We start from the raw sequence: 15,164 nt of genomic DNA, 5'->3' as shown, positions 1-15,164 counted from the left end.
TGTAATATAGTGCAAAATTTTGTGTGCTAAAGTTCCTGGTGTTTGTCTCCTTAATGATTTTTTTCTCAGAATAAGCAGGTGAAAATAACTTTTGGGTTCTCTTGCAAGAATAATAACCAGTTTGGAGTAATGATGTATCATAACAACCGCCTCATAAAGTCTTTTGAGAAGGTGGGATGCCAGGTGAAGGTGAGTAGTTAATGCTTCTCTGTCATAGAAGGCTGAAAAGAGTAGGAAGAGGATTTAAATTTTGCAAAAGGGATAGACTAATGAATGGCTTTTTACTCATCTTGAGATAGTTGTTAAATCTGATCCTGGAATTCTGTGTTACCAGTGAGCTGTCTTGTGTTCAAAAGCTCTTTCTACTTCTCATTCTTCATAGATGTCAATCAACCCAGGAGTTTTACTGAATGCATTTTCTAGGTAGCTGTTAATAAGAGGTAGAATTAGAGCACCAGCAACTCTGCCATGCGTATAACTTTATTAATGTTTGAGGTAGTTCTTTCCATTTTCTTGGGGAGACAGTAAGGCATCGTGGAAGATGTATAAAATGTAGTGGTTTATGACCAGGATTTGAGGCCTGGCTTTTCCACCTAAAAGCCATGTAATCTTGGCTACATTGTTTAATTTCTCTGAGGCTCAATTTCCTTACCTGTAAAATGGAAACAACGATAGTAATTTTACTTGCTCTGCCTACCTTACAATTTGCAGGGTTGAGAGATTTAAATGGGATAAATTATGCAAAAGTACTCTATAACTGAACTATACAAATATTACCATCATCTTAAAATTTTGATGACAACTTAAAGTAGTAATATCCACAAGTATCCCATTCATTCCTATTTTACAGATAAGATTGCTAAAGCACAAAGAATGATAAACTGCTTTATATTACACAGTAGGACAAAGTTACATATGACCCAGGAGAGCTAGTTTTCAGCCCATATTGCTTTTCATTGTTATATCATCTTTATACAACTTGTTTGTTGGCCAGTCTAATTACACTTCGACTCAGTTCCTTCCATTAAAGTATACAAAAATGATTTTAAATCCAAAAATCTCTTGTATCAACTTGTAATTAATAATACTGCAAGTCTGACTCTCTTTAGCAGTTGTTTGGTGGCATACATATATAAAAATGGTTTATTTTAATGGAGTGTGATTTATATAGCATCCTTAAGTTTTTGGAGTTTGGTTTTAGTTCCTTAGAACAGAAGTATATAACCTTGACTTTTTTTTTTTAGCATTGTCATTCTTTGTTCAAGTGAAATCTTCTGGCAGTCCCATAATATAAAACAGATGAAAGTGTAGGTAGTGTGGGTGAAGTAGAGATGGCTATTAATCTCTGGAAAATCCTAGGAAATCTATGGATCACAGTTTGAAAATCTCTGCCCTGTAATTTGCCAGAGGTTCCAGTTCATTGTAATACTTGCAGTCTATTGGAGTACATTCTCAGTGTTTCTCTAGATATTACTGGCCTCTCCTTGCCCGTGAACGTTATGTAACCTTTCTATTATTGTTTAGAATCAAAAGGAAGTGCCTCCAGGCAGTCAACAGTAATGTAAGTGTTGAAATTAATATTTTTCTTGTAAGCCAACTCATGGAGAAGGTGTGGGAGTAATTGGAGTCATTGAGTGCAATTTCTTAAAACCTGCCTACAACAAACAAGACTTTGAGTACACCAAGGAGTACCGGTGAGTCACTCCCAACCTGAGGTGTTTCTGATGGTTTGTTCAGATATGATTCTATTCTCTGAAACCTCTAAAATCATCTCTAAAAACCAGCCACATAAGTTAACTGAGAATCCTTTTAAATCTATTTTCCAAGATTAGAGATAAAAGGATTTGATTTTTAAATTAAAAGCTTACTGATACATGATGTATGGAGCCCACCTGAAATAAACCTTAACTTTAAAAATTAGGGAAAGAGCATAGGGGTTATTTAGTAAAATACTTTGGTGAAACAAAGAGCTTTGGAATTGATCTTAATGAAAAGAGATGAGTGGATCTGAAGTTATTGAATATGTTGTGGGGAAAGCAGCAGTTTGAAGTTTGTTCCGAAAGAGTTCCTTGAAGCCAGTGAACAGATTGAGAGGAAAGTATTGGAGCAGCAGGAAAAACATGTGTTTTCCCGGAAGCATCTAGATTTAATAGGTAAGACCAATAAAGAATCAGAAAGGAACTTGACATTGAGGCTGAACCAGCAAGGATATTTTTAGGAGACAAAGAAGAGAGTTGTTAAAGCCAGGATATAATAGTTTGTTTTAAAACTTGTGGGGAGGGCTTCCCTGGTGGCACAGAGGTTGAGAGTCCGCCTGCCAATGCAGGGGACACGGGTTCGATCCCTGGTCCGGGAAGATCCCACATGCTGCGGAGCAACTAAGCCCATGCGCCACAAGTACTGAGCCCGCGTGCCTAGAGCCCATGCTCCACGACAAGTGAAGCCACGGCAATGAGAAGCCCGCACACTGCAACGAAGAGTAGCCTCCCCCTGCCGCAACTAGAGAAAGCCCGCGCGTAGTAACTAAGACCCAACGCAGGCAAAAATAAATAAAATTAAAAATAAATAAATTTGTTTAAAAAAAAAAAACTTGTGGGGAGGGGTGGATCATACATTCCTTCTTTCATCAAGTATTGTGAGATATCTCCTATGTGCCAGGTATTAGGGACATAAGAATGAAAGTTAAGAATCCTTGATGCCTATGAACAAATAGGACGAGATATATGTAAATAAGAAACTTAAATACCTATAGAATAGTTGCTTTAATAGGGGATGTATGCCAAATGGGAAGAAGCTTTAAATATGCCTAAAGGGATTCACAGAGCAGAATATGTTTGAGCTTAAACTTCAAGGAAAAATTGGAGTTTGCTAGGTGGATGAAGAGGGGGAGGACATTCTAAGCACAGGGAAGTATTTGAAAGGGCAAAGGGTGTTCTGGGAGGATGGAGAAAGAAGGCATGAGGACATTTGGTGTCATTTTTCTAGAAATCTCAGTAGCAAATCTTTTCTTAGAGTGGGGGAAAAGTATTTCCCCAAATCTCTTTTGTTTTGTGTCCAAAACTGTAATAAAATTAGTTAAATGTTGTGCCTTAGTTTATATGAAACCATAAGAATTTTAGGTTTAGTATTTGACAGATAACTATTTGGATGACAACCCCAGATTAATTTCAAGGTAATTGGTTCTTGGTCACTCGGGCTACTCAATGATTATAATAACTACCTGCCCTTAGTTTAAGTAAAATGCTCTTTTAAATATGAGTCTGGCACATCATGGAGATCTTTGACTAGGACTTGGCTCACAAGAGTGAAAGTTTAGAAATGACATCAGTTTGACAAAAGTCTCAGAGCCAAGTCATTCTGTTTCTCTTGAGTGAAAGGAATAGAGAATTTCTGGTAATTAACCAAATAGTTAAGATTTGTGAAATCCAAATGTTAGATATTAAAAATTATGTAACATCCTCTTAAGCCATCTCCGCCACCCCCCAATCTAGCTTTTAAAGTTTAGAGGTATTAGACGCTTGGTTTGTGATGTTTTGTTTCAGTATGATGGGTTTGAGGTAATGGCAGGGGAGACCAAATGGAGGTGTTCTATAGAGAGTATGTTTATTCAGCTAAACATATGGGACTTCTGGCTTAAGTAGCTTAATATCTGCTACACATTTTATTAAAAACAGAAAACTAGTATACTATCCTGCATACAGAGTCTTCTGAGGGTAATAAATTTGCATAACTCATCCCAATTCTGGCAGCATTTCCCTTTTTACTCAATTTATTTTATGTTAAATGAAAAAAGTCTTTAGTTAAAATATAAGGGAATTTGAGAGGGCGATTAGAGAAGTTGTCTGCTATCACAAACTCATCCTAAGAGTATTATACATTTCAAAACCGCTATAAGAGATACCAGCCATCATACTGCTGGAATGTCTACAAATAAATCATTTGTAATATCACTTTTAATAGTTGTAGATATCAGATTTCAGCTACAACTATCAGGGCTCAAATTTATAACATTTTTAGAGTGAATTTCAGCTAAAGAAATGCAGTCAACGCATACTAAGTGAACACCTCACTGGTACATGACACAGTGGCTAGATTTTGTGGAGTTTTCCAGAGAAATTTGAGACATGGTTGCTGTCTTTGAGGAGCTCACAGTGTAATTGTAATGACGGATTGTCACAGACACGAAACAGTTTAGAGAGCAATAAGCTTGCTGTTTGATCAATCAAAACTAAGTGGTATGGTATAGGAAACATTCCCTGATAGAACAGATAGGGAAGGTTTTAGGTAGAAGGTATGACTTGAGATTTGCCTAAAGGATACAGGTTTAGAAAAGGGAGGGAAGGGAATTCCAGGATGGAATTATAGCGTGAGCTAAGTGACAGCAACTCAGAGTGGGAAGAATATGGGGAGTGGGGATAAGGGGATGTAAGTAGAGTGAAGGGGAATGAAGTCAGATGGATAGAGTATGGCCCTGTCCTAGGGCAGGGGTTGGCAAATTTTTCTGTGAAGGGGCAGGAAATAAATATTTTAAGCTTTGTAGGCCGTATGGTCTCTGTCACTACTACTCAATTCTGCTGTAGTAGGAAAGCAGCCATAGACAATAAAGGAATGTACGGTGTCTGTGTCCAATACAATTTTGTTTACCAAAACAGGCAGTGGCCCGGATTTGCCCCACAGGCTGTAGTTTGCTGACCCCTGTCCTGGAGCCACAGTTCCCAAACTGTGTGCCAAGGTGCACATAATGAACTCACAGAGGAGCCACAGGATGTTTAAAATTTTCGAGGGGAATACAGTGATATTGACTCTTGCCTAAGCAATAGAAATTGTTTTCTGTTGCTGTCGTAACAAATTACCACAAACTTAGTGCCTTAAGACAACACTGGTATATTGTCTTAGAGTTCTGTAGGTTAGAAGTCCATCATAGATCTCACTGGGCTAAGATCAAGGTGTTGGCAAGGCTGCATTTATTTCTGGAGGCTCTCAGGGAGAATCCGTTTCCTTGGCTTTTCCAACTTTTAGAGGCTGCCAGTATTCCTTGGCCTATGGCCCTCTTCCTCCATCCATATTCAAAGCCATCAGTGATGGGTTGGGTCATCACATCATAACACTCTGATGACCTTGCTTCTGTCATCGCTCTCCTTCTCTGATTCTGACTCTTCTGCCTCACTCTTCCACTTTTAAGGACCCTTAATGATTATGTTGGTAATTCAAGGTAATCTCCCTATCTTAAGGTCAGCTGATGAGTAACCTTAATTCCATCTGCAACCTGATTTCCCCCTTGACATGTAATCTAATATATTCACAGGTTTCAGGGATTAGGACATAGACATCTTTGGAGGACCATTTTTCTGCTACTACAGTCTGCCCTCTGGCCCCTTAAGATCCACTTACATCACACATGCTGAATACATTTACCCCATCCCAACATCCCCAAAAGTCTCGACTCTTACATCAGCTCAGTCTAAACTCTTAATGTAATCAGCTCAAAATTCCCCAAATCTCCTCATCTAAATCGGGTATGGATGATACCCTGAGTCTGATGCATTTTGGGGTAAAATTCCTCTCCATCTGCAGATGTGTGTCTTTTTGTTTTCTTGTATTTACTCCCAAAATATAATGGTGGGACAGGCATAGGATAACAGTTATAGATGTTCCAGTTCAAACAGGGAGAAAAAAATGAAGGAAAAAGGAATCACAGATTCCAAACAATTTCCAGGCTAACTCCATTAAATTTCAAGGCCTGGGGCTTCCCTGGTGGCACAGTGGTTGAGAGTCCGCCTGCCGATGCAGGGGACACGGGTTCGTGCCCTGGACCAGGAAGATCCCACATGGGGCGGAGCGGCTGGGCCTGTGAGCCATGGCCGCTGAGCCTGCGCATCCAGAGCCTGTGCTCTGCAACAGGAGAGGCCACAACAGTGAGAGGCCCTCATACCGCAAAAAAAAAAAAAAAACTTCAAGGCCTGGGAATACTCTTCTGGGGCTTTCAGCTCCACCCTCTGGATTTAAGGCTTTGTTCTCTGTCCTCATGGCTCCACCCACAGACTCATTTTTCCTTTTTCTTGAAGGGTAGCATGTATTTGTAGCTGAGTAGTTTCATCAGCCTGTTTCTTAACTCTAGAGTTTGGGGGGTCTAACTGCCTTCTTTCATTTATACTCTCTATGTCCCTTTCAGTCCAATCTAGCAGTTTTGTCCTTGTATACCATTCTCAAGAACCTTGTGGGTCTCAAGTATATATCATGGATATTCACTCCATCAGACAAGAGACTCTTGACGTGTCTTTCCTAGATAATCCTATTTCTGTTCTTGGCTTCTGCTGAGATGGTGGTGGAGATCTGATTCACGTGTTTAATCTTTTCAGAGAGCTTTTTGTGTGACTGAATACTTTGACCTTTTGATCTTCCTGAGATATTAGCAAAAGGTTGTCCAGCCACTGCCTTGGCTTTTTCTCTAGAGCATCTTTCTAAATTTTAGCATCTTTTGCAGTCTGGATAAACTGAGAATTTCCAAAATCATTAAGTCCTGGTTCCTTTTTGTTCAACAGTTCTTCCCTCAATTTATTTCTTTCCTCTCACATTTTATATAAGCAGCAAGCAGCCACCAGGCCACACTCTCAACAGCCTGCTTGGAAGTCTCCTCAGCTAAATGTCCAATTTTATCATTTACAAGTTCTGCTTTCCACATAACTGTGGGACACAATTCTGCTAAGCTTTCTGCCAGCATGTAACGGGGATCACCTTCCCTCAAGTTTTCCAATAACATGTTCCTCATTTCCTTCTGAGCCTTCACCAGCAACAATTTTAACATCCATAATTCTACTAACAGTCTGTTCACAATGATTTAGATATACTCTGAGGAAATTTGTGTTTTCTCGACCATGCTCTGCCCTTCTGAACCCTCACCAGTGGGGTGTTTAACATCCATATTTGTACTAACAGTCTGTTCAAGGCAATCCAGGCAATTTCTGTAATGCTCCTCCAATTCTTCCACCCTCTGCCCACTGCCCAATTCTAAAGCCACTTCCACATTTTTAGGTATTTGTTATGGTAGCACCCCACTTTCAGGTACAAAAATGTTTACATTCCTCTTGATTATATCATATCTTTGTGAATCTGAGTTTTTTGTGATTGCTGTGATAAAAAGAAAGTAATACCAAAAATCAGTGTTGAATAAGAAATGAGGGAAGTTGTGTCCAGTTTGACTCCAAGGTTTGAGTAGTTGTACAATACCCAACAGGCATACCCATTCCATTATAAGTAATTGTGGCTATTTAAGATTGAAACAGAAATATTTTTAAAATATATACATATATTTTTTCAAATGGACACTAAATTTTAGTACATAAATACTTATTAAGTTGTTTGGACATAACCGTTTAATAGTAATTGGAACCAGTACATATTTCTTTAGACCTAAGTGTGCCATGAAAAACTTGGGACACTAAAGGTACCATGAACTGAGATAGTTTGAGAACTTCTGTCTTAGAGGGACATTGGATAGAGTAGTTGATGCTTTAGGCAATGAGAATTCGTTGTGTATTCTTGAGTAGGGGGTGACTTGAAACAATTCTATCTTAAGAATATAGTACATTACACGTATATACTGCTTTATGGCTTATAAAGTGCTCTACGTGAATTATATCAGTTGATAAATCTGGAAACGGTGCAGGATAGATTGAAAGACGGATTATATGCTATTTGAGTAATCTAGGTGTGGGGTGAAGGTGTGAAATAAGAGTAGCTGTGAGAAAGGAAGTATGTGACAGATACTGAAAAAAAGATCAAAAAATTTGGTGATAAATTAATAATGGGATAAGGGAAATAAAAGAGAGGAAAGAAAGATCACTTCAAAGCCTCAAATTTAGCAGACTGGCATATTGACAGGACCGTTGATAGAATAATGAGATTGGGGAAAGGAACAGTTTTGTGTAGTGGCAATAGTGGAAACTAGATTGTATGGGATTAAGACAGGAGAATGAAGAGGAGATAGTGGGTATAGACCACATACCAGGATTGGGGAAGTAAAAGGAAAGAGATTACTGGAACAGTGAAGTCAAGCCAGGTTTTTGCAAGAAGGAATAGGGTTTCAAAATACATGAGAATGGTGTCTTGATTGAGGTGGTGGTTACATGACTGTATGCATTTGTTAAAACCGATAGAACTACATGTTAAAAAGATAAATTTTACTCTATGTAAATGTCACCTCAATATTTTTTGCCCAAGTACATGAGAACAGAGGTTTATTTTTATTTTTTAAATTGAGATATAATTCACATGCCATAAATGTCACCATTTAAAAATGTATACTTCAGTGATTTTAGTATATTCACAAAGTTGTACAACCATCACCACTATCTAATTCCAAAACATTTTCTTCACCTCAAAAAGAAACACCTTGTCCATTAGAAGTCACTCCCCATTTCCCCTCCTCTCCAACCCCTGGTAACCACATAATCTGCTTCCTTTATTTTTCAATTTTTTTTGTGGTAAAATACACATAACATAAAATTTACCATCTTAACCATTTTTAAGTGTACAGTTCGGTGGTATTAAGTACATTCATATTGTTATGTAACCATCACCACCATCCAACTCCAGAACTCTTTTTATCTAGCAAAACTGAAATTCTATACCTATTAAACAATAACTCCTCATTCCCACCTCCTCCTAGCCCCTGGCAACCACCATTCTACTTTCTGTCTCTATGAATTTGACTACTCTAAGTACCTCATATAAGTGAAATTATACAGTATTTGTCTTTTTGTGACTGGCTTATTTCACTTAATGTAATGTCCTCAAGTTTCATCTATGATGTACATATGTCAGAATATCCTTCCTTTTTTAAGGCTGAATAATATTCTATTGTATGTATATACTACAGTTTGCTTATCCATTCATTTATCAGTGAACACTTGGATTGCTTCACCATTTTAGCTCTTGTGATTTGTAGTCTATTTTGTCTGATATTTATATAGCTACCCTTGCTCTCTTTTGGTTACTGTTTACATGGAATATCCTTTTCCATCCTTTCACTTTCACCCTATTTGTGTCTTTGTATCTAAAGTTAGTCTCCTGTAGACAGCATATATTTAGGTCATTTTTTTTATTTTACCCATCTCTCTGTGTCTTTTGGAGAGTTTAATCCATTTACATTTAAAGCAATTACTGATAAGAAAGGACTACTGTCATTTTGCTATTTGTTTTCTATATGCCTTATAGATATTTTGTCCTTCATTTCCTTTATTACTATCTTCTTTTATGTTTAGCTGATTTTTTTGTAGTGAAACATTTAAATTCTTCTCATTTCCTTTTGTGTATATTTTATAGCTATTTCCCTTGTGGTTACCATGGGATTACATTATCCTGTGATCAGGAGCGGCAAACAGAGATCAGAGCACAGATCCCCAATATTTGGAGGACAAGGTCTTTTTTGCCTACCCTGGCTCCTGCAAGCTGGTCTTGAAATGTGTGCACAGCTGCCTGTCACAGGGCTGGGGTAGGAGATGGGTAGCTAAGAGCTGAAATTTGCCAATCTATCATCCAAGCATTCCCCTGGAAATTACAAGTCTTCAGTAGACTCCAGAGTTCCAAATAGTTACATTAGACAGATTCTGCCAGTGTAATTGTTGTCTAGATGGGAAGGCAGATTCCTGGTGCTTCCTACTCCACCACCTTTCCAGAATCCCATGTAATCTTTTTTAAAAAGTAGATTTAAAGTAAAATTTTAAGAGAAAACAATAAATAGTTTTTCATCTGTGACTTTAGGGAAGGATATAAACATAGAGGTAGGAACATTGGTAGGTTGGAGGGGAATAAGAGTTTATAGGGGAACTCATATATGATTTAATCTTCTCTGTGTAGTCAGAATCTAATTTATTATGAGTAAGGTGGGATTAAGGAAGAATTCCTCTTAAGGAGAGAAGAGGTCTACAAAACCTTTGGGGAATTATCCGGGGAGTCAAGAGATCTAAAAACTAAATTTGTAGTGTTTCAGGTGTGTACAGCTCTACATTAAGTTGTAATCCTGGGTTGTAGAATTAAATAGGAATTAGTCACTAGAAATTGGCAGTTTTTAAAAGTAAAATTCAGGTTTTCTACACATTATATTGTTTAACCCTGGGTCTGCTGTTGTTCATTTGGGAAGAGAGATAAAGGAGAAAGGGCAAGAGCCATAACTGGGGCATAGCCTCCACTAACAGCTATAGAGTAGAAGGTTGAAGGGGACTTTGTTGCCTGTTGTTGCTATAACTGCTGTGATCAGCATTTAGATAAAGAAGAGCTATATAGACATTTTTAAGTTAGTGTTTGATTTGTAATAGATAGGGTGCAGTATTTGATCCTCTGCCTTTCAACTTGGTCCTCAATTGTTTACCTGTAGTCATCTGACAATTGAATAACTCCCCAACAACTTATCTGCAATTTAGTCTCCTATCATTGTCTCTAATGTCAGCTCCCCTCGCCATGATTCTAAAATTTGGAGAACACAGTACTTTTTAGGACTTGTGACCATCTTACCTTTTCAACTGACTTTGTCATTTTGACGTGTAATTTACAAAGGCAGTACATTCCCATCCTAGTTTCTGAAAGTGTAGATGTTCAGACCTATGCTGAATATTCTAAATTGCTGGTTTCTCTTAAATGGAAGCATCTTAAAGATTGCAAAATTATTCAACAAATTCTCAACATTGACATATTTCTTTCTTTTTCTTTCAGGTTGACAATAAATGCCCTTGCCCAGAAGCTCAATGCTTATTGGAAGGAAAAGACCTCCCAAGAGAATTTTGAGACCTCAGCCATAGTCAGGCCAATACTGTGAGTAGTCAATTTAGAATATAAAAATATTAGGGGTAATGTCTATGGAGCAAATGGAAGGAATGGGATAAGATGGTGCTTCTCACATAAGGAAGTTTAATTAACTGAAAATAGGAAATCACAGGTACTAATTTCATCATTCTCTAGACCTCTTCATTCTGGTTTGACACTTCTGTGATTTGGATCATAAATATGAAGAGTTTAGTACTGTCAGTTTATCCTGCAGGCAGCATGATATAGTAGAAGATGATGACCATTTAAATCAGCCACTCCTGGATTGAAAATCTAGATCTTTTTCTTCTTTTTTTTTTTAAATAAACAACTTGAAACTTTTATTGTATCAATATAATATCTAATGTATTACAATTGCTTTCAGGTCATAAGTTCTATAAAAATTATGATTACTGGGCTTCCCTGGTGGCGCAGTGGTTGAGAATCTGCCTGCTAGTGCAGGGGACACAGGTTCGAGCCCTGGTCTGGGAGGATACCACATGCCGCGGAGCAGCTGGGCCCGTGAGCCACAACTGCTGAGCCTGCACGTCTGGAGCCTGTGCTCCGCAACAAGAGAGGCCGCCATAGTGAGAGGCCCGTGCACCGCGATGAGGAGTGGCCCCCGCTTGCCACAACTAGAGAAAGCCCTCACACAGAAACGAAGACCCAACACAGCCAAAATAAATAAATAAATTAATAAACTCCTACCCCAACATCTAAAAAAAAAATTATGATTACTTAAAACCCTAAATAAATCACTAGTGTATTCTCTACTTCCAAATAATTAGGCAAAAATCATGAAATTAAATCATGGATAAATGTCTCTTAGTTTTTGTTTGTTTTTAGATTTTATTGAAGTATAGTTGATTTAAAATGTTGTGTTAATCTCTTCTGTACAGCAAAGTGACTGAGTTATACATATGTATATTCTTTTTCATATTCTTTTCCATTATGGTTTGTCACAAGACATTGAATATAGTTCCCTGTGCTATACAGTAGGACCTTGTTGTTTATCCATCCTATATATAGTAGTTTGCCTCTGGTAATCCCAAACTCCCATTCTTTCCCTCCCCTACCCACTCCCCCTTGGCAACCACAAGTCTATTAGATCTGCTTCTTAATAGTTGGTTGAGCTTAGGTTAAGTAAGTCACTTTACCTCTCTGAGTATATTAAGTTAGATGACATAACCTTTTTTGCACAGTACCTGGCATATAGTAGGCATTTAGGCATTCAGAAATATTAGCCAATTTCCCTTCTCTTTATTACTAGCGAACATTGTTGGAACGGTACCAAAAAATTTGAGACTAGAAGTAGAGAACCCAGCATGTCAGAAACAGATGTAGAATTTATTGAGTCTAAGACAGGAACTTACACACAGAATGGTGGATCAGGATGAAATGCCTTAGTAGGCCAGGAAAGGAGCATAATATACAGGATAGGATGTGTAACAACATGTATACAGTCAATTATACCATCAAGACAAAGATTAGAGGTTCATTTTGGGGTAGGCACCCATGTTTTTTTAAAAATGGAAATAATCAGACAAATGTTTGATATAAAATTTTGTTCTAAATGCAACATGATTGCTGTATGAATATCACTATATCTTATTCTAAAGATCTCTACTCCTGTCCAACATCCATGGTTTTCAAAGAAATGCAAATTGAGATGCCTTTTTTTTGCCTTTTAAATAAGCAGTGATTAATGCAATGAAACAGATGTTCATATATTGCTGGAGTGTGTTTATGTATGTTATACAACCTTTTCTGTAGGCAGAATGATGGTTATCTATTGAGTACTTACATGCTGGACACTGGTCTAAGTTCTTTACATGTATTTATTTAATCATCACAACAACCCTATGAGATAGACAGATGATATTATTACTTCTTTACAAATGTAGGCACTGATACACTGAGAGCTTAAGTAAGTTGTTCAAGATTGGAAAAGTAGAAAGTGGTAGATCCACTTATGTTCAAATATAGGCAGTCAGGCCCCCAAACCCAGGTCCTCAACCACGACACTCTTCTGGAAGGATGCAATGAGAATATGGCATAGCCCCTTCAACTACCTATTTATTGCAAGCACAAGCTAAAAGTCTCTCCTATCTGCCTGGATGGGAGGATCTACCATGGTCTGCACGTAACCTGAGGCAGGGAGTTACCGTCTCTAATGCTTGTCCCCAAGAGAGCAATATTGGCACGCTCCTGCATGAGACTCTTCTGTGTGTGTGCATGTAAAACCAAAGCTAATATGACCTTTCCACTCCCCTTCCACTACGGCTGAAACTCCTTTCTCTGGCTCTAAATAAAACAGTGACTGTACAGAAATATTTAGACACCAGAGGTCAGGCTTGAGCTTAGAGTTTAGAGGTTGCAAGGCTGGAGCAGCCTGTAGCTAGGAGATAGGAAGCTATATATCCAAGAATGTGTATGAATTCTCTTTGTTAAAACAGTTTTGAACAAGAAGAGGGCATTGTATTTGAGTGGTAGACTTATGGGCACCTTTTACTTTTTTTATATCTTTCTGTATTTTCTATATGAGCTTATATTGCTTTTATAACTAGAAAAAAAGCACCATTTAAAAAGATAAGAAAAATATTGAACTAAGACATAAAAGAATCATACCACTCTATTGAAATGTCTAGTATAAGAGCAGTGTAAATGTAACATACACAAAATCTTATAGTCTAAATTACATGTTTTTCAAATTGGCCCTAGGTGTCCCTCTACCCGCTGTCTGTCTTTTCTCCAGCCTTCCTCCTTCCCACTCTGGTCTGCCTTTCACATATTAGATGCTGACTACTTCTATTATATAATGATCATCTCCTCTTACATAGAAACAAATTTACTCTAAGGTGTAGGTGACTGGGTTACACTTCCTAGAAGAGATGGGAATGGGCATGTGTTTTAAGAGTAGAACTCTGGAAGAATTTTCTCTTCATAACTTAACCCAGTTGTTGAACTGGAGCCACCATTTCTAGTTATGAAATTTAATCAAATTTACGTTACTTTTTAAGGTTAACTTTGGGAATATCAACCTAATATTGATTTTGATTTAAGTATGAGCAAAGACTTCTTGAAAGGAAAAAAAAGGAGGACTAGGGAGCCTGCAGGGAAATGGGGGAGTCATTTTAATGATGGTGCTTCAATGACTCTCACAAATGCATTTCAAATCTATCACGGGATTGGATAGAAGCAAATAAAATGATTCTATCAGTCTTATTTTTTAGTAATATTGTAATATATATAAAACTTTTTGCTGATTAATAAATTTTAAAGTTATCCTTTTGTTTGCTTAAGGATAAGATTCCAAGGTAAGTACTATTGACCTCTGTAATATGGTAGCTCACCATGTTAAAACTTGCTACTATTTTTCATATCCATATCTGGTCTAGTCCTATCATTATTTTATCTGTGAAGTTTAATATATATACATTTTGGACACCTGGACAATAACATTTCTAACACATTTCATATATAAAATCATGCTCTTTCACTTTTAGGGTATGCTTTTCTAATGTAAGACAGAGTATAGAGCTAGGATATACACAGTCATGCTTCTGTTTTCCTTCATTCAGGAAGATTCCTGACCAGACATGGGTACAGTGTGATGAGTGTCTTAAATGGAGGAAGCTTCCTGGCAAGGTTGATCCATCTACATTACCTGCAAGATGGTTTTGTTACTATAATTCACATCCAAAGTACAGGTAAGGTTAAGACTCAGTATTATGTCAGAGAACTCCTGATTTGTCTCTGTATCCTAAAACACTTTTCATCTCAAGTCCACCCTCTTCACCCTGGCATTCAAGCCCCTATGCTAACAGGTCCCACTCTACCTATTCATTGTATCTCAACACAAACCTTCTGCTTTAGCAGGCCTGTGGCTTCACTCTTCCCCACACATGCCATACGTATTCCCATCTCCATGACTTGATACTGTCATTCCACTTGCTTAGAGTGACTTTCTGTATTCCATCTGCCTATCTAAATCATATCCATCTGGTAAGCTTAAGTATTTTGTGTGATACTTCTCCAGTTGACAGTAGTTTGCAGTTATTTTACTCTGGCTTCCTGTGGTATTTAATTCTTCACATTTGTTCACGTACTGTTTGAATTTTTTGGATGTTTTTCATATATATATACTTGGGCTCTTCAAGAGATTATAAATTATTTGAGAACAAGGGATTTACGTTTCAGGTTGAGTTGACAGTTTTCTTCATATGCTTCCTATACTTGCATCTGTTTTAGTACCTATCGTACATTCAATGCAGGTTGTTTACATGTTTGTCTTTCTAATATACCATGGGTTTCTTGAAGCAGCTAACATCTAGATAGTGCCTGTCATATCCATGGGTATTCAT

At 37.6% G+C, this 15,164-nt stretch overlaps 1 protein-coding gene across 2 annotated transcripts in view; it reads left to right on the top strand.

Moving 5' to 3' along the window:
* MORC4 (MORC family CW-type zinc finger 4) overlaps positions 1-15,164 on the top strand; it is a gene marked incomplete at both ends in the record, with an annotated part of 50,027 nt that overhangs the window by 18,894 nt on the left and 15,969 nt on the right. For both annotated transcript variants that reach the window (XM_079727534.1, XM_079727535.1), the window contains 4 exons: positions 70-189; positions 1,594-1,694; positions 10,711-10,809; positions 14,382-14,510. In XM_079727534.1, coding sequence (XP_079583660.1) covers positions 70-189; positions 1,594-1,694; positions 10,711-10,809; positions 14,382-14,510 — 449 coding nt within the window. The remainder of the gene's footprint in view (positions 1-69; positions 190-1,593; positions 1,695-10,710; positions 10,810-14,381; positions 14,511-15,164) is intronic.

Source organism: Hyperoodon ampullatus (assembly GCF_949752795.1).
Source record: "Hyperoodon ampullatus genome assembly, chromosome: X".
Taxonomy (NCBI): domain Eukaryota; kingdom Metazoa; phylum Chordata; class Mammalia; order Artiodactyla; family Ziphiidae; genus Hyperoodon; species Hyperoodon ampullatus.
The sequence above is the reverse complement of the archived record's forward strand: the minus strand, read 5'-3'. Positions and strand labels throughout refer to the sequence as shown.